Source organism: Narcine bancroftii, chromosome 2 (assembly GCF_036971445.1).
Source record: "Narcine bancroftii isolate sNarBan1 chromosome 2, sNarBan1.hap1, whole genome shotgun sequence".
Lineage (NCBI taxonomy): Eukaryota > Metazoa > Chordata > Chondrichthyes > Torpediniformes > Narcinidae > Narcine > Narcine bancroftii.
Window position 1 is genome coordinate 113577909 of NC_091470.1, and position 20063 is coordinate 113597971.

Genomic DNA, 20063 nt, shown 5'->3' on the forward strand with positions numbered 1-20063 from the left:
GGTTGGGGTTGGGTGTTGGTTTTTTCCTCCTTTGTCTAGCTCGCTCTTAAAATACACCCAATGACCCGGCCTCCACAAATGCCTGTGCCAACACATTCCACCTTCTGAGAAATTCCTGCATATCTCCATTCTAAGCAGATGCACTTAAATCCTGAAGTTGTGCCCTCGTGTCCTAGACTCTCCCATGAGGGGAAACAACCTTTCAACATCTGAGAGGGGTGGAGTTGGGATTTTAGGAAAGTAAGTGGTAAAGGAGATTGGCAGGGAAGTGGAGATGAGGCTTCTCTTACCCAGTGGTAGATCCTGCTCGATGGGTTCAATAGCTCACTCCTGACCCTACTGATGATGACAATACATTCCCTTCAAGAGGCCTCTGGATTATACATGGAAAGCAAGACAAAAATCTAAAAAGTGGGAAAAGTGCAGGTAGTCAGGGCCAGGGTAGTGGTGCAGCTGGTGGGAAGGCTGCCTCACAGCCCCGGCAACCCCGGCTTAGCCCTGACCTCCTATCCTGTCTGTGTGGAGTCTGCACGTTCTTCCTGTGATTGTGTGGGTTCCTTTCGAAAACTCCCCATCCTAAAGATGTGTGGGAAAGTATTTTCAAAGTTCACTGTAAATTGCTTGTTAGTGTGTGGAGCACACATGTCAAACTCTGGCCCGTGGGCCCCTTATATTTGGCCCGCAAGATCATTTCAAAAATGTATTAGAGGTGACCCACCCTGCAGCGAGAAACAATGCTGTTTTTTGGTCATATCACCCCCACCATCCTCCCCCTTCATTGCACACCCTTCCCCATTGTAACATGAGAAATTGTAACACGAGAAGTCTGTCGATGTCATCAGCCGGCAAGCCAGTTGGAAGGCTCCCCGCACAACCAGTCACTTCTCCCACCTGTCGAGCGGTGCGGCGGATGGGCGAGCGCCTGTGATCTCCTGTCGGCGCGATGGGCATGGCAGGCTGCACACGGCCCCTGGGCAGCGCGAGCCCAGCGCGACTGGCACCGGATGGCCCTTCCACAGCGCGAGCGCACTTCTCCCGGTCGCCACGGCCTTCAGCGCTTGCACCCGCGCAGACCCCAGGGACGGCTGGTTCGGCCCTGCACGTGAAGAGAGAGATGGTGGCTGTCCGCAAAGGCTGATCGGCAGCGCGCTGGGCCTGAGTGGGTGGGTAAGCAGGGGTGGGAAGAGGGTGTAGGTGAGGAGTAATGGGCAGGGGAAGTTATGGTGGTGCGAGGGGCAGTTAGAGGGAGGGATGAGTAGAAGGAGGGGTGGATAGGGAAGAGGTAAAAGGGGAGGGGCAGGGCGAGTAGGGGAGGTGTGATTAGAGGGTGAGAGATGGGTAGAGGGAGGAACAGGTTGAGGGGAGAGGCAGTAGAGGGGCGTGTATAGGATGGGGTGGGTAGAGGCAGAGCGAGTGGAGTGAGGGGTGAGTAGAGGTTGGGTAAAGGACTGGTCAGGTAGAGGGATGGTGGGTCGAGGGTGAATAGAGGCCTAGAGCCTGCGGAGTGAGCAGGAAATGCTGAGTCCTTATGCAGGCCAAAATGTGAATGCTGACTGCATCTCCACAGGGACCAAATATGTTTCCCTCAGGTCAAGCAAAGGGTGAACTTGAGCTACCTACTCCTGACCTGTAACATTATCCTCCTAAAGTTATATCCTAAAGTTTAACATTACATATGTTGAAAGAAGAGAAAACATGCAGATGTTGTTGAAAAATTTCCATAAATATTTAGTTCGGCCCTCGACTTAGTCCAAGTTTTTAATTTTGGCCCTCCGTGAATTTGAGTTTGACACCCCTGGTGTAGAGGAATGGTGGAATCTTGAAATGTTGATGGGAATGTGGGGCAATAACTTGAGATTGGTCAAGAATTGGTGTAAATGGGTGCCTGTTGGTCATCAGGGAGGTAGAGCACCAAAGGGTCTACTTCTGTCCTGGATGGCTTTTTGAATTAGAAAGCTCTTCCAAATATACTCCATGGATATGATAGGCTTTTACTGTCCTGCATTGTTCTCTGATATCATGGTTGCCAGACACCTGGTACAACACAGGAATCAAATCCAGCTCAACATTATATCTACCAGGTCAACATTATTATGGGGGCTAAGACCCTGGTCTCGCGACACCAGAATGTGTTGCAAACCCAGGTCTTGAGCCCCGATATGAATATCCACCAGGGAAATTTCCTGATCTTTGATAATGGGGACACCAGTCTTGATGAAGGGTTCCAGCGTAAAATGTTGACCATTCCGTTTCTCCCATAGATCTCATTCAACTCACTGAGTTGCTCTAGTAGATTGTGTTTTTGCTCCAGTTCGATATTTGTCATTTGTAACCTTATTTGGCAACAACGCTCAGCTGGCACAGAATGCAAAGGGGCCTATGGCATTTGCCCAGGGCTGTCCCATTCCCATCACACCTGTTGAGCTGCATGCAAGCAAACTCTGTCTCACCTGCGGTTTTCCATTTCCTCTGTGCCCTCGCCCACACGAGCAATATCAGGAGGTCATTATTTGGTAAAATCCCAGGAGGCTGGTAAAAAAGTAATTGAATTAAGCAACTGTGTTGAGTCCTGATAAAACTGGATCCTGGCTTCCATTGGCTCAATGCATCCATCATTCAAGCACCTCACTGTTCTGATATTTATTTACCTCTTCTGTGGCAGTTTATGTTTACTGTAGATTCCTCTCCATAAATTCTGAAACCTCTTCCCGCTTGCTTGGAGCTTTTCAGAATCAGAATTTATTGTCATGAACGTGTCACAAAATTTGTTGTTTTGCAGTAGCATCACATTGCAAATATTGCTATAAAATTACATATAAAAATAAAATAGTATAAAAATAGGAGAAGGTGAGGTGATGTCTGTGGTTCATTGATCATTCAGAAATCTGATGGTGGAGGGGAAGAAGCTGCCCTTGTGTCGCTGGGTGCTCGTCCTCAGGCTTCTGTACCTCCTTCCCGATGGCAGCAGAGTGAAGAGGGTATGGCCTGGGAGATGGTGGTTCCTTGAGGATAGAAGCTACTTTCTGAAGACACTGCCCTTGATGGAGTAGAGAATGGTGGCCGTGATGTCGCAGACTGAGTTGACAACCCTCTGGAATTTCTTTTCCTGTCCTGAGCATTGACACTTCTGCTCCAGACAGTGACGCAACCAAACAGAAGGTTCTTCATGATACACCTGTAGAAATTTTCAAGCGTCTTTATGGAATTTGAAATTATAAATCTGAGCTGTATGAACCATCTTAGATCTTTAACTACATCTGGTGTGTTTTGGATTTGGAATTTTCAAGCTCAATGCTTAATTATTAGAACCCACTGGAGAAATCTTTATGGTGTGCGCTTGCTCAGATGACTTTTTGACTTGATGGCTTATTCAGTAAAAGCATGCAGTATCTGATCATTTTTTTATCATTATCAAAATATAAAGGGTTTAAAGTTAGTATTTTTCACTGAAGTGAAAGAAATTTGGTCTTACCATGGAGGGAGAAAGTAAGCATTGGTCACTGAACTGAGGTGAGGATATGAAGGGGGAACATCTGTTCACTGTTAGCAACCGTTAACATTTCTCCTTTCTCAGTCAGCTCACCAGCACTTTATAAGAATACACCACCACAGCTCAATAATATTTGACTCTGGTAGGACACAGACTAGGTTCTTCAGAGAGGTCAGGTGGATCAACAATTTTGATCAAACTTTTTTCTAGACATGTAGAGTCAGACTTCAGTGGGGTAAGACTGGCACATTCAATGGATGGATGCATAGCTATTGGAATGTGAATTATGGAGTCCATGATCATTTCCAGTCTCATCCCAAACTCTATGCGATTTTTTTTGTTGCCCCTTCCTTTTTTTCTTTGAAACTTCATTTGAAACACCCCCTTAAGGCAATATTACCCATGAATAAAATTTCAAACAGTAAGAGAGCAACACAGGATGTTCTCCCTCATCTCTATTTAAAATGTGAGATTGGACAATAAATTTAGCTAAATCCTAATCAATTTTACCCATTTATTTTATATGCTGTCATGTTTAACTGCCAGTTTTTCATCCAAACTTTTGACAACTGTTTGTAAATTTTAGACTGATTTTTTTTCCCCTAAAGTCTCAGTGATTGCACAAAACAATCACCAGATCCTGAATCTGTGAAACCATAATCTTGCATGGTGTTGGAAATCAGAGGAGTTGCAATTAAATATTCTTCATCATATTTTCCAGTGATTTTTCCTCAAAATTTCTTTTGCAAGGAAAAGATGGTAACTAGTTCCACATAACAAGATCCCATAGATTGTCGTCTTGCATATGAAGAATGTTGACTAGAATGTTGGGAGAATCGCATCATATATTGAGGGAACTTCAACATCTCCTACCTTGATGAAGGGCTCAAGCCTGAAATGCTGGTTATGTATCTTTATCTTTGCTATATGAAGTGCATCATTTGACCTGCTGAGTTTCTCCAGCATCGTGTCTTTACCTCAATCACGGCATCTGGAAACTTTCGTGTTTTACTTGATCTTCAACATTCAACCACCTCACAAGGGCCATACTTTCGGAATTTCTTAAATGCAGATATGAGGTTTCCTAGGAAGCAGCTCCGGGGTTGATTCGTTTAGCTGCCCTGGAACTAAAGAGGAGAAAGAATACTTCTCACCCGAAGGGTGGTTGGAATCTGGTACGCATTGCCAGAGTGGATGGCGGAGCACATTGACTCACCACACTTCAGTAAAGTTTCTGATCCCAGCAAAATGGTCAGGTTGGAGAAATCAAAGCCAATCCCATGTTGCATCACATCTTTCAAATAACATAGAACAGCACTGGAACAGGCTCTTCAGCACATGAAGACTGTGCTGAACCTGATGCCAAATTGAGAATATGGAATATAGAACACTACAGCACAGTAAAGGCTCTTCAGTCCATGATGTTGTGCTGACCTATATATACCTAAAAAAACTAAACTCTCCCAACATCATAACCCTCTAATTTTCTTTAATCTAATTAACCTAAATCTGTTTTTCACATGATCCATGATATTGATGCCATATGGTTGGTGATGGAATAAAAGGTGTTTAAATTTAGACATTATTACGGCCAGTACAGGGTGCACCCATTCACAACTGGGTGGCAACAGCTATCGCACTCAAATTTGCTTCTTTGGAGAGGAGAAAGGACACTTGTTGCTTTTTCCAGAGACACAGGTGGTGAGAGAGTCATGTGTGTGGAACACTGAGGGAACAGCACATTATTGACCAGCGGCCAAATCATCGAACACAGAGCAGGAAGAACTCTGTGTGATATTGAACAATTCAGCTGATTCTCCCCATCAGGAAAAGGAGAACTGCTGCTTTGGATCGAGACCAAAGTAATGGTCATTTCGATTGACCTGTATTTGGGTTTTGGAAGCATTGTGGAAGTCACATGTTTCGTTTCCCCTACACAAGGAAAAGAGGAGATGTGACAACCGTTTGTATGAAAGGATATTTCTCTGAAAGAAATTCAACAAGGATTCGTGAGTTTTCAGCAGTTTCTCCCACCTCCTTCGTGATTACTTCTGTGCAACAGTTTAAAAGCCTGCATTTTGACAATGAATTTTCAAAACTGAACTTTGAAATTACTTTCCAGAATTGTGCCTAAGCTGTAATGGTTTGGGTATCCCACAAACACACACACAAATTGGGTTTGATGTGTTATATTATTAGTAGTTATTAATAAATATAGTGCTTTAAAAGAAAAACAATAACACTACCTTGGTGAATTTCCATTGTTGCTGGTCTGTGACTTAACAACATACAGCATGGTAAGCCTTTCCAGTCCATGAGCCCGTGCCACCAAATTAACCTACAACCCTGCATATTTTGAAGGGTGGGAGGAAACCAGAGCACCTAGAGGAAACCCACGCAGACGTGGGGAGAACATACAAACTCCTAAAAGACAGTGCAGGACTTGAACCCATGTTACTGGCGCTGTAAACAGTGTTGCACTAACAACTACACTAACCATGTTGTTCCTCCAGTTTATGAATGGCCCCAACTTGACCAGGCATGAGTCCATGGAGAGACATGTCAGTGTGGCAATGAGGAGCGGAATTGAAATGGTTGGACACTTGCAGTTGTAGTAGGCCGCCCAATTACACCCAATTGATCTACAACCCCCCAGTACATTTTAAAGGGTGGGAGGAAACCCAAGTAATTCCTGGGTTAGTTCCCAGGTAATTGAACAACCTACAGCCAGCTTTAATTCCCAGCTCTCATTTGAATCAACTGCTGGGTTATTAATTGCTTGCCAGGGAGCACAGATCAGGAGTTCTTGATCACTATAATACATTGACAATCCACAGTGCAGTGCAGTACAAATTAAAGTTCCCTGCTTTTTGCTTCACAGGTCGTGTTATCTACAACACTCAACGTGGATGGGCATGTGCTGGCCGTCTCGGATAACATGTTTGTACACAATAACTCGAAGCATGGACGTAGAGCCCGACGCCTGGACCCCACAGAAGGTACCACCCCAGGGTGATATTCATGGGTGGAGGGGTAGATCATCCATTCTCAACCCTTTTTTTTGGCCACGGCCCCCTTAGGACTCTGCTCAAAGTCTATGGGCCCCCTTCCATGTGAAGCCGTCAAGTTTAGCTGGCTTCTTATGCACTTCTCTCTGACCGACTACATAAAAAATATTTTACGATTTTAGTCGTGGCCCCCACCCCCCAACTGTGCTATGGCCCCCGTTGAGGATGGCTGGTGTAGAGCATAAACTATGGTAATCTAAGTGCTGTTCTATCCATTGTGCATGTCCAGTTTATTGATTTGGCAGTATCTAAGCTAGTGTTTGTTACCCACCCTTTGTCACTCTTGAACCGAGTATCTCTCCATTCAATGCTCAAGTCTGGAGTTACATATGGGCCAGACGTTACAAATCCCCCCACCCCCCCCCCCACCCACCCCCACCACCATAACAACAGGAGAGACCAAGATGTATATTTACATCAATGCATTGATTTTGTGGCCTTCATCACTAATAACTAACTTTTCCTTTAAATGCCAGGATTTAAGTTCCATTGCTGCCAGGATGTGATTTGAACTCCAGTGAGTGGGTTGGTAATAGCCCAGGGCTCTCGGTTACTAATCCCAGTAAACGAACCACAGTGCAATCACTTTACCTCTCGAGTCTCAATCAACAGGACATTAATTGGAGTCAGAGCTGCAGATTTTTCCGTTCGTGAAAAGATACAGGGAGAGTTCCCAGTTCTCTTCCTTACAAGCGCCTTACAAGCGTGGTCTTTCCATACAGGTCTAATTATCCTATAGGTTTTTTAAATCTCCTCTGGGGATGTGGCCAGACTTCATAGCTTTAGCGGATGTTGTAGGATTGGAATGTGGTCATAAGTGGATTGTCAATGGCACAGGGCCATATCCATGATGCTGTGCACAGGTGGGATGTTAGTTTCAGCTGTCAGTCAGACTACGTGCACATTAAATCACATCGACGAATTTTAAAGGAAGAGATAAAATGTATGTTTTTTGGGGAGGTGTTGCGGTCGACAAAGCGGAGCGGCCAGTAGAACGAAGGATATCTAAGAGAACAGCACAGGATCCGTCCCATGAATTCTGTGCCAAACACGACGCCAGACTGAACTAAATCTCTTCTGTCTGCACATGATCCATATTCTTCCATTCCCTGCATTTTCATGTGTCTGTCTAGAAGCATCTTAAATGCTGCTCTCACATCTGCTTTCACCACCATCCTTGGCAATGGATTTCAGACACCTGCCATTCTCCATGCAAAACAAAACTTGCCCTGCACATCTCCTTTCAACACTCCTCCCTCACCTTAAATACACATCCTGACATTTTACCCTGGGATAAAGATTCTGACTGTCTACCTCAGGGGTGGCCAAACTTGCTTAATGTAAGAGCCACATATGATGTCTGAGAGCCAGAAGACATAAACAAATATTGCATACACTTAAAATAAAAATCTTACATGCACATTGTGTTACAATAATTTTATTAAATATTAAGAATACATGTGCATAATAATATTTATTCATGTGTGTAGTTTTTAAACTGCTAATTTCTATTAGTTTCATTTATCATAAAGTAAACATACCGTGTTTGGGACATCGGGAGCTGGGTTGGGCAGATGGACAGCTGGGACCAGATGGTAAGTCCATGTTCAGGACATCGGGAGCTCAGATGGGCTGGCAGCCAGGGCCTAGGCGAGAGTCCGCATTTAGGGCATCAGCCGATATATTTCTGGAAGCTGCACATTATATGTCAAAGAGCCACATGTGGCTCGCAGAGCCGCAGTTAGGCCACCCCTGATCTACTTTATCTATGTCTCTCATGGTTTTATGAACTTATGCTTCCTCTCAGCCTTTCACACCAACCCAAATTCTTCCAACCTGTAATAGATTCAGGCTTTGCAGAGGAAATAATTTGAATGAGGGGGTGGTAGGATGTGGGGTTAATTCAGCGATACCTGTGACACTGGGAAGATAACAAAACAGGCAGTGGATTGATGGAAAGAAAGTTCTTGGATGCATGTGGCTCTTTCAGAGAGAAATTAATTATATTTGCAGAGCTATAGTGTAGCCAGACACAGCATCCAATTTGTACTCAATTAAGGCCCACAGTTAAAGAGATAAATAGCCAGAAAATGGGACGAGCTGAATAATAAATGTTGGCAAAAATAAACCTGAAAACGAGATGGGTCAATTTAATCTCCCATTTGGGAGTTAGTGGAGAGAGGTGGGGAATACATCCCAGGACATCAGGGCTGAGTATCAAACTTCAGCGCTAATCCTGAACTAATCCCATTTTTATTCTCCCCACGTTTTAATTTTTTTAAGATTGAGTGATAGGCCCTTCTGGCTCCTGACCCCATGCTGCCCATGTGACCAATTAACCGTCCAACTCCATAGGCCTTTGGAAAGTGGAAGGAAACCGGAGCTCCTGGAGGATGCCTGCGCAGTCATGGGGAGAACGGACAAACTCCTTTCAGGTGGCGCTGGATTCGAACCCAGGTGGCTGGTGCTGTAATAGCATTGTGCTAACCGTTACACTAACCATGTCACTCTGTTCTCTGCAGCCAAAATTCTATTATTCACCCTTATCCTTGGGGTAACGTAACATTGCTGTGAGGAAATCCGCACAGATGTGCAAACTCTACACAGGCAGCACCAGAGGTGGGGCTTGAACCAGGGTCTCTGGTACTGTGAGGCGACAACTATCCTACCCCAAGCCAATTGGCCTTCTGGGGTTCTGGAAACGGCCCCATTTCACCATAGTGAATGCAGCTCAGTTTCAGAGGCCTCTTTGGTTTACAAGGGTTCTTCACCAGGAGATACTTCCACTGTGCTGAAATGTAGGGTTCGCTGGGCTTTGGAAATTGTAACGAGATCCCTGATGGAATGAGGGGAATAGTCGAAAATATTTATTGGTGAAATGGCTTTTGTCCAAAGCTGGATAGTTAGGAGGTTTTTTTTATTTTTAAAAATAATTTAGACACACAGCCCTTTTACCCCATGAGCCCTTGATATACCCAATTGACCTACAACCCTTGTATGTTTTGAAGGGTGGGAGGAAACTGGAGCCCCTGGAGACATGGGGAGAGTGTATAAACTCCTTACAGACAGTGCCGGATTCGAACCCAAGCTCCAGTTGCTGGCGCTGTAACAGTGATGCACTAACTGTGCCCCTTACAGTTAACAAGACATAATGGGTTAAAGAGTAGGAATAGGAACATTTTGCAATGAAATATGATTGAGGCAGTGAAGAACTTGCAGTGGTGTTCATTTCCTGTCATTGGACCACTCTGGTGAATTAGGGGCCTGCAATCAGAGCAAAAAATATGCCATTTTTCTTTCTCTTCCAAAACTGATTGAAAGTGATTGACTCTTAGCTCAGACACAGCGCGAGGGTTTGGCCTGCTGCCAGAACTCTTCACTCTCTCTCCTCTGACCCTGTCAGCACTAAGTTGGAGGTGATGGATTGAGCTTGAATCCTGCCTTGATACCAAGGAGGTTGTGACAGGGTGAGAAATCATGAGGCTATGGCTCTGCCCACTCTGGCCCGCTCAGCAATGGGGGGGAAGCATGCCTAACCTTCCCTGTGATGTCGGGTTAAGTGGGTGCAGCTGAACTTCAGGAAGTGTTAGTCTGGGGATGGCTGGGATGGTGAATGAATGGCTTTTACCTGCCAGTGCTCAGTCACGTAATCATTAATCTCTGGCCATATGGGCAGACACATTTTACCCCCACTGTTCATAATATAGCAGCTAATATAGACACAGTTTCCTCTTTGGTGGATACAGTGGCATGGTTCATTAGGTTACTACAATAGTAATCCTGATACCTGGATCCGGAGACGTTTTCAAGTCTATGGAGCTTTTAAATTCAATTAAATACATCTGGAATAAGAATCAGTGGTGACCGCAGAACTGTCAAATTTTCATAAATGTGCATTAGTTCTCTTAGCGGAAGGAAATTTGCATCCTTGGTCTGGCCCACATGTGACTCCAACCCTGTGGTAATACAACGAGGTCTTGAATGGCAGGGGAAATAACATGATAAGTGATGCCACTATCCTCCCACCGTCCAAAGGTGTGTGGGTTGCTAGGTTCATTGGCCTGTGTACTAAACAAGGGTGAGCCACGTAGGGTTGCACTGCTGCCAGTTAGGTATGGCGTGAAGGCTATGCTGGGAGCCTGGTTGCTGTCTGTTCCTTATCCGTTGGTAACACACAGTCACAGAACTTCACCAAACCCCTTGTCCCTGAGGTCTAACCTTGCAGCGAACAATTTCCCAGGTGGACCAGAGGGAAGCTGCAGGAGGTGGTGTTTCCACCCCCCCCTACTCCCGCTATTCTTGCTCTACCCAGTAAGGAAGCAAATGTGGGCAGTTCATGCCTGCTGTTCAACTGAATGATATCTTAAACCTCAACCCCCCTGAATTAATCTCTTCATATTGATCTCATAACTTGGAGAACTGTATACAGTTTTGGGGATTGTATTTGAGAAAAGATGAGCTGGTGTTGGAGAGGGTTCAGAGAAGATCTACTAGAACGATGCCAGGAATTAAAGGGTTAGCTTATGAGGAATGATTGTTGGCTCTTGGGCTGAACTTGTTGGAGTACAGAAGGATGAAGGGGGGGGGGGGGCCTCATAGAGGCCTTTCGAATCCTGAAAGGCCTGGACAGAGTAGATGAGGCAAGGTTTTTTCCCATGGTAGGGGAGTCTAGGACAAGAGGGCACAACTTCAGGATAAAAGGGCATCAATTTAAAACAGATGTGGAAAAACTTTGTTAGTCAGAGGGTCGTGAGTGTGGAATTTGTTCCCACAGGCAGCTGTGGAAGTGAGGTCGTTGGGTGCATTTAAGGCAGAGAATGACAGGTATTTGATTAGTCAGGACATCAAGGGTTACGGGGAGAAAGCCAGGGAGTGTGGCTGAGTAGGAGGATGGGTCAGCTCATGATTACACTGAAAGAACAGACTCGATGGGTCAATTGGGTCTTCTGCTCCTGTATCTTGTGATCTTATGATTAAGAGCCTCACCAGGTATACAAAGTGAGGGTTCCTTCCAACATAAACCTTGCCACAGGGAGCTCCAAATCAACCTCCGCTCCTCTCCACCACACTTTGGGCGAGATGCTTCTCTTGGACACCCCACTGATACTCCTATCACTTAATTTAAATCTATGTCCCTCATATGTATCCTTCTTTCCCAATTTAGAGGAGACATTTCTCTCATTCTGGAGAATTCTTGCCTTTCTGGCTTGATGAAGACTCTACTGAGGCATTCTTGAATCACAGTGCAGCTGTGCCTGTGCAGATTTTGGTATGCAGTGGTTGAGCGATCACTTGGGGTTTAGATGATGATTCAACTCCTGTATTCTACATCCAAGTCTTAGAACTATCATCTGGCACTGCAACAAACTTTCATCTTGCTTTTGTTGTTAGTTTGTTTGTTCAGAGGTACAGCAAGTTCTATTTATGTTCCACTGGCAAAAGGTTCAAAAGCAATTCATGGGAGCTTTGTAATATATATTTACTTGCCTCAGCCTCTCTGACAGCTCCCCTCCAAACCTGCGAACTCTACCACTGGGTAGAGCAAGAATAGCGGGAGTGGTGGGGGGGGGCACCACCTCCTGCAGCTTCCCTCCAAGCCACACACTAACCTGACTCTCAAATACATCCGCATTCCTTCTTTATTACTAGGTCCTTCGACTCCCTTCCAAACTGTACCACAAGGCGTCATCTTGTATTAAGACAACTAAGAGATAGGGGATTCATGCTGGAAAGAAATGCTGAGGTCTTTAATGGTAATGGAGCAGTAGGCTTCCTTTTGTATGTTTCTATCGGAGCCTACAGAAGGAGGGTGGAGGTGAAGCACTCCAATACAACGTCTAATTGGTGGTGGGGTGATTTTTTTTGATGATGCTCACAAGCAGCAGTTAATTTAAAATTTTTAATTTAGATATACAGCACGGTAACAGGTCCTTCCAGCTCACGAGCATGTCACCCAATTGACCTACAACTCTGTGCGTTTTGAATGGTTGGGGGGGGAAACAGGAGCACTCCGAGAAAACCCACACAGAAACTGCCTACAGACAGCGCCAGATTCCAACCCGGGTCGCTGGTGCTGTAACCACGTTGCGCTTAATCCTAACCTAACCGTGCCACCCCAATGGATGAGATATAGGAGGAATTCAAGGATAGATCCAGGTGGGAGGGAATGCTAGTTAAGTTGAAGAACAGAAAATTAACCCCCTGCACAAGATTTATAGTCTAGAGTGCAGTTCCAGTCAAGAGCGCAATTCTGGAGAGGTGTTGAACCAGAATAATGTTGTCAACCTTGTCAGCCAATTGAGGAAGGATCCATTAGCTTTATCATGCAACAGTGACTTTGCCACTACAAAGATGGAAATTCGATCGGACAAATTCAAAAACAGAAAGGCAAAGTAAGAGTGTGAAAGGCAAAACTTTTGGAGAGGAAATGGAGTTGGCTAGCATAACGGTTAGTACTACATTATTACAGTGCCAGTGACCCAGGTTCGAATCCCGCACTGTCTGTAAAGAGTTTGTATGTTCTCCCTGTGTCTGCGTGGGTTTCCTCACACCATTAAAATATATGGGGATTATAGGTTAATTGGGAAATTTGCACAGGCTCAAGGGCCAGAAGCACCTGCTACTGTGCTGTATGTCTAAATTTTAAATTTTAAACTTTAACATTTAAATTTAAAAAAATTAAAATCAGAATTGTTTGGCAAGGTCTAAGAGGACCTTGGAGTTGGAGGGCCAATCAGCAGAAAAAACAGAAGCTTTGTCCCATCTCATCCACTCTGACCAAGTTTCCCATCTGAGCAAGTTCCACATCCCTGTGATTGACCCATATCCCTTTAACCCTTTCTATCCAAGTGCCTGAGTTTTAAATGTTGCAATTTTGCCCAACTCCACCACTTACTCTGTCAGCTTGTTCCATTCACACCACCCTCTGCGTGAAAAAGTTGCCTATCAAGTCCTTTTAATTTTTTTTCTCCTCAGAACAGTTTTAGACTCCCCTCCTCAGTGGACAATTCTTCTTATCTATGACCGCCATAATTTTACATAGCATGTTGATAGTTGGCATTGGCTGACGGGATGGAGGGCAATATTGCATTATTATAATCATATCTGTGGAGCCTTGCTCAACTGTGGACTGTAGCGCGTTGAATGACTCAAAGACGTTGACTCAAACCAAGGCTTTTATTAACACAAGACTGGAGCGTCCTTTATGACCTGGCCAGTAGGTGTGACTACAGCTCTCAGCCAATCATTATCACTATATGCAAATGTATACAAATATATACAGTGGTGATAGGATCCCATACTATCACATGGACATATCATAAATCAGAGGTGTACAAGACAATGAGAGATATTGATCGTGTGGATGGCCAGAGCTTTTTTCCCAGGGGCTGAAATGGCTAACACAAGGGAGCCTAGATTTAAGGTGCTTGGGAATAAGTACAGGGGGATGTAAGAGGTAGGTTTTTCCACACACACAGTGGTGGAATGTGCTGGGGACAAAAGAGGTGGAGGCTGATACAATAGGATCTTTTAGAGAGGTACATGGAACAGAAAAAAATGGACGGTCATGCAGACGGGAAATTCTAGGCTGTTCGATTAGGGCCTGAACTGTGCTGTAGATTTCTATGTGCTTCCTCATTTGGTGCGAAGTGTTTTGGGATGGACTGAGGTTGTGAACGTCTCAGGGGATGTCCTTTACCACATTAGCCCTGGTTACCTCTTTGAGGTACAGCTCCACTGTTTGCATCTCAGTTTCAAGTGCTTCCAAGACCCCAGTTGCTAGCCCTCAAGTGGTTAATGAAGCACAACTGAAATATTTGAAGAGGGTATTATCACCTGTGAGTGAATATTCACAAAGATTTACAGGTTGAGGGTGTTTTAAAAAAGTAATTTAGCCAAAGCTATGTGATCGAAAGATTCTGCCTTATATTTTCCTCTTGATAGTTAAAGCATCATTACCAGCATATTTTATGATGTCCATAATGTATATGAGAAAAATCTAGAGTTACATCCAATGATTTCAGATCACTCTATGGGGATATCTGAATCAAATGTCGTTCATTCCACTTCTTGCAATCTTGTTTTGTGGTTGCCCAGAGAGGAGACGAAGCAAAGTCATGGAGGGGGAGGGAGGGAGAAATGAGGGAATGATTTAAAGGGCAGAATATACCTGAGCAGGGATAAGGCAAACATGTTACCCAGTGGGTAACGATGAAAATGGAACATGTCCAGCAATTAGGGTCTTCAGGAGTGAATTGGAAAGGCAATCACCCTGTCAGCAGAGGGCGAGCGTAGGATTACACCACCAGGAGCCAGTTGGGGTTCAGTGGGATGACTGGCAAATTTCTGTGCTGCAACTATACTATAATTCTGTGGATGAGGAAGAAATGGAGAGAAAGAAACATTGTGAACCAGGGGATATTCCACTCTGTTCATGTAAATCTGATCCTCTGCAACTAATCACTCAGGAAAAATTGAATGTGTTGGAGCATTGTGTGTGTGTGTGTGTGTGTGTGTGTGTGTGTGTGTGTGTGTGTGTGTGTGTGTGTGTGTGTGTGTGTGTGTGTGTGTGTGTGTACAGGTGTGTGTGTGTGTGTGTGTGTACAGGTGTGTACTGTGTGTGTGTACAGGTGTGTGTGTGTATGTGTGCACAGGTGTGTGCATGTACAGGTGTGTGTGTGTATGTGTGTGTGTGTACAGGTGTGTGCGTGTGTGTGTGTGTGTGTGTGTGTGTGTGTGTGTGCGTGTACAGGTGTTGTGTACATCTGTATATGCTTTTGGGTTCGAAATACAACACCTTTCAAGCTAGGATTAGATTATTATTAAACAGAACGAGATTCAATAAGTCATAACACAATTTCAATTGCTTCCATATTTTGCAAGCATTCCAAATTAAATTAGTTTTCTTGCCTGAAGTTAGACCAGCCTCCAACTAACCACACTAGATATGTGAATGCTTTTATGCATTTAAATCTGCGTAGGGCCCAGCTGTTTGAGAATCATTCAGGCAATCAGTGGAATGAAAAGTGGCTGGGTATGGACTTGACAGCAGGAATAAACCCCATCTGAATTTCCTTGCACTGAAAAGCAAATCCAGCCAGTTCTGCGCAGGGAGCTGATTCCTCCCTTTCCGGATTTTCATTTCGTCTCCTCATTCCCCCGTGTGGCTTCATGTCCTGGAAGTGTCAAAAATCAGAATGTTCTGGAGAAAATCAATCTGCTGCCCCTGGCTCTTGCCTCTCTCTCCCTTTGCTAATCCACTAGCCTTCCATTCTTAGTCCTGACCGCAGGCAACGGAGAAATAAATGCTTGGTTCCTGATGTCCCACTGCTCTTCCAGTCAAGCAGACCAGTTTTGAACCTGTCATTTTTTTTTCAACTGGTCAGCCATGGCTGCTGTTTGTTATTGCGATGTGTTGAACAACAGCAGTTACTATCCAAACCTTGAGGGAAGTTTATGAAAATGTAGCAACCTTTCTTTTATCGAGTTATTTATTCCTCCATTACTATGGTCTCCATGGAATACAGCCTGGAACCCAAGCCTCTGACTCCTTCCAGGTCTCCATCAATTACATTGAGGCTTGTTTCTTTTGCCCTTCTTATTGGGAAACCTTCAGAGTGTGGATTTTAAAATATGATCCCTGTAGGGTACGGCCCTAACGCAGGGAAATCAGATGGGAAAAAAGCCCGGCTTGAATATGGGGGCTAATGGGCCCTTTTCCTGTGCTGTAAAACTAACTGGAAGCAACTAGATGCCAAGTGAGAAGGGAGGTCACCTACTTGGGGATGTATCACTTCCATCTCCACATTGTGCAGTCCAAGTTTTGAAGCTCACTCCTCTATTGCCTCATGCCAGCAGCATTTTTGTGTTTTCAGCCTAACCCTTGTGCTGTACATCCCAGCACACTGTTGTATTGTTGATAAAACTTTGCTGGATCTATTGTGATTGACCTTTAGTTTAAGAGTTGGCTACCTTTGCAAGCCAAAGCCCAGAGACTGAACCTCTGGCAGGATGCAACACTTGGGAGTCAAACCAATGAGTTAAAGAAGGAATTCCATTATGGAATAAACAAATCAGAGGAAATGATGGCGAGACTTATGCGAGGAATTATTCTGAAGGCCAGCTATTATTGGAAATCTTCTCTTGGTTCAACTTAATTAGTCATAATGAAGAACTACATGACTGTAGTTGAGATGGGTAAAGAAAGAAAAAAATAGAGGTAGGCCAGAGTAGCATTTATTGCACAGTCTGTTTCATTAATTCCTGATGAAAACTCTTGAGAAATTGGAAAGGATACAATCGTGGTTGAACCATGGAGTCTGCAGTTCAACCTTTGACCCTGAGATGCAAGATTCCTCATGGTGGAAATGGTTACAGAACTTCTGCTTGTTGTTGAAAACTCACCAAGCCCACCACTGTCAATGAGAGAAGATCATCTATTGTCCTCACCTGGACGGGCCCCTGAGTGACTTCAGCTCGGCAAAACCTAACTGGCTCTTAAAGAAACACTAAGCCACCCCATTCAAGAGCCAGAAGTAAAACAGGAAAGTCTGCAGACACTGTGATTGAAGTAAAAACACAATGCTGGAGAAACACCATTATTTTTGCTATATAAAGTACACTGTTTGACCTGCCAAGTTTCTCCAGCATTGTGTTTTTAGATTTTAATTCTGAATGGAAAAACACAATGCTGGAGAATCTCAGCAGGTCAACCAGTATTTTTACCTCAACCAAGGTGTCTGTGGACTTGCGAGTTTTGCTTTTTACAACAGAATTAAGAACTTCTCTGTTTATAGAACTCATAATCGTGGTTTCATATATTTGATGAACAAGGAACGTTGCATGTCCTTGCTGAGTTTCTCCAGCACTTTTGTGTACTGAACGTCTTGTTTAACTCCATTCAACCTGGCTTATCTACTCCAACCAGTGGCCACTCTTTCACATGAATCCCATCTCCCAACACCTCATTCATTGTTTTCTATGCCTGAGCAATTCAAATGCATGTCTGGGCATTTCTTATCCTTCCAGCAGCAAGCTTATTTGGCTGGAAAGATCGACAGCCTTCTCCAACTCTCCCGACTGTACACAATGTAGAACACGCTGCAAGTCTCTTCATCAAAATTCTCCTCCTCAACGTTGTTCTGGAGAATTAAGTAGGACACTTATTTCAACTCACTAGGTTCATGAAATACATCATAAATCAAGAACCATGTCACATCGTGACTTTGCTGTTGACATCCTTCATTACTCATAGATGTCTTGGTAGCTGCAGGCTTCTTTGAACAACAAGTGCTGTATTTCAAAAGTCTAACTGAAATGCTTACCTGCTATTCAAAAGAACCAAATATGTATTCACTTGGATTTCTCTTTGAAAAGATACTTGATTGGTCTTGGTCCATATTAGTCTCAAGATGAAACAGAGTGACTGGCACAAAGAACCGCTGTAATGTTGAGAAATAGGGAAGGTTTTGTGTCACAAAGTTCACATGCCAAGACCGAGTGTGCGCCAACTCTGCAAATCATTTCCTCTGTCTGCAAAGTACAAATTAGAAGTGTGGTGGAATGCTTTTCACTCTCTTGGATGGGTGCATCCCCGAAAGCATTCCAGACGACAGTAGGCAAACCTTAACCCCACTCCCCGCACTATGGCCATGAGGGGTTATGGAACATCGCCCTTTCAGAATTCGTAAATCACTGCCCAGAATTTTGAGATAGAGAATAAAATTTGCTCTCACAGAATTCATGTAAACGCATCATTTAATTTTTCATCTAACTCATGCTTAGATAACACGGGTGAGTGTTGCAGAGAAACGTGATATTGACAGTTTTCCAGAAATGTGAGTCCCCACCCTGTTCCCTATAAGGTGGGGATCACGTGAACAGAATCCAAGACTGAGTAACCCTGTTAATTTGTACTCCCAGCATCAGCGCAAACATAGATTTCCTCCATTATTGGTGCCTTGTGGCTGCTGTGTGTACCATCTACAAAATACACTTACTCCTTGACATCACTCACAATTGCTGCAGCCTCCGGCAACTGGAACGAGGAGGTTAGCAGGAACACAGGGATCCCACCACCTCTGTGTGATCGACCACCCTCACTGAGACGTGGACATTCGTTATTGCCAGATCACCTGCATCAATTGCTCTGTGGCTGTTATAAATGGTGCTTCAGACTCTGATGGAGTGTTAGCGATCAAGGGTTTTGAAATGAGGAGGTGCAATTTGGACACAGGGCCTGAGAAGACTGAGGCGGGAGCTCTGTTGAGAGCATCCTGGCCGGCTGCATCACAGTATGGAATGGTTGCTGTAAAGCATCAGATCAAACATCAATGCACAGGATCATAAAAATGGCAAAGAGGATCACTGGGTGTCTCCCCCACACTCCTCCCCCCCCCCCCCCCACTATCAACATGATCTTCTGGGATTGAAAGAGGGCACGCAAAATCAATGAGAAGCCCTTTCACCCTGCGCACAGCATCTTCCAGCTACTCCCATTGGGAAAGAGATACAGGAGTATCGGAGCCAGCACCACCAGGCTTCTTCCTGTGGGCAATGAGGCTGCAAAATTGCTACTGAACTGCTAAATCAACTCCCCATGTCTCTACTATTTATTAATAAATTTATTTTTAATACCTGTGCATGGGTTCTATGTATCCATGTATATGTATAATTAGTCTGTATGTGTGTGTATTTGCATTTTTTTTGCACCATGGACCAGAGAATAATGTTGCATCGGGTTATACTGGTAGATTTGGATGATCAATAAACTTGGTGAAACACAAGAGTGTGCAGACACTGTGTTATAGTAAAAACACACAGAAATGCTGGAGTAACTCAGCCCGTCTTGCAGCTTCCATAAGAAGCAAAGAAATATTGCTCTTCTTCAAGGAATAAGCAGAATATGCAAAAAAACAGGAACCCTTAGAATTTAGACAATGTTGGCTGGGGGAGGAATCCAGACCAACAAAAGGTATTAATTGGATATGATAAGGGAGAGGAGGTGAGAATTAACTATGTATGTGTGAAAGGAGACAGGGAAAAGGGAGAGAGACAAACTGGGGAAAGGTGACAGGGGTTTAAAAAAAACCCAGAGGAGTCGGTATTAATGCCATCTGGTTGGAGGGTGCCCAGATGGAAGATGAGGTACTCCTCCAATTTGTGGGTGGTCTCAGTCTGACAGTGAATGAGAGCATGGACAGACATGTTGGCAAGGCAATAGGATGGGGAATTGAACTCACCATTGAACAACATGCCATGGGGCAGCAGAGGATATGGGGTCACCAAAGGCAGTTTCATCGGAGAAGGCAGCGGGACCCACAGCCACTTGATGTCTCTGAAGGGACTCTCTTCTGCCTCTCTTTCTTGTTCCAATAATGGGGCTGGATGAGTTGTTGGACTTTTCAGGGCAAACATAGGAAAGCTTCCTTTGTACATGACAATAAATTAAATTTTGAATCTAGAGTTAATGGTTTTCCCACTCCTCTCACCCTTTTTGAAGGTAG

The 20063-nt window shown here is 44.3% G+C and overlaps 1 protein-coding gene across 5 annotated transcripts in view; it reads left to right on the forward strand.

Annotated features, from left to right (window-relative positions):
• The window catches only part of LOC138754159 (transcription factor COE2), a 238201-nt gene that overhangs the window by 159609 nt on the left and 58529 nt on the right, over positions 1–20063 (forward strand). For all 5 annotated transcript variants that reach the window (XM_069918028.1, XM_069918027.1, XM_069918029.1 and 2 more), the window contains one exon: positions 6372–6489. In XM_069918028.1, the coding sequence (XP_069774129.1) occupies positions 6372–6489 (118 nt within the window). The remainder of the gene's footprint in view (positions 1–6371; positions 6490–20063) is intronic.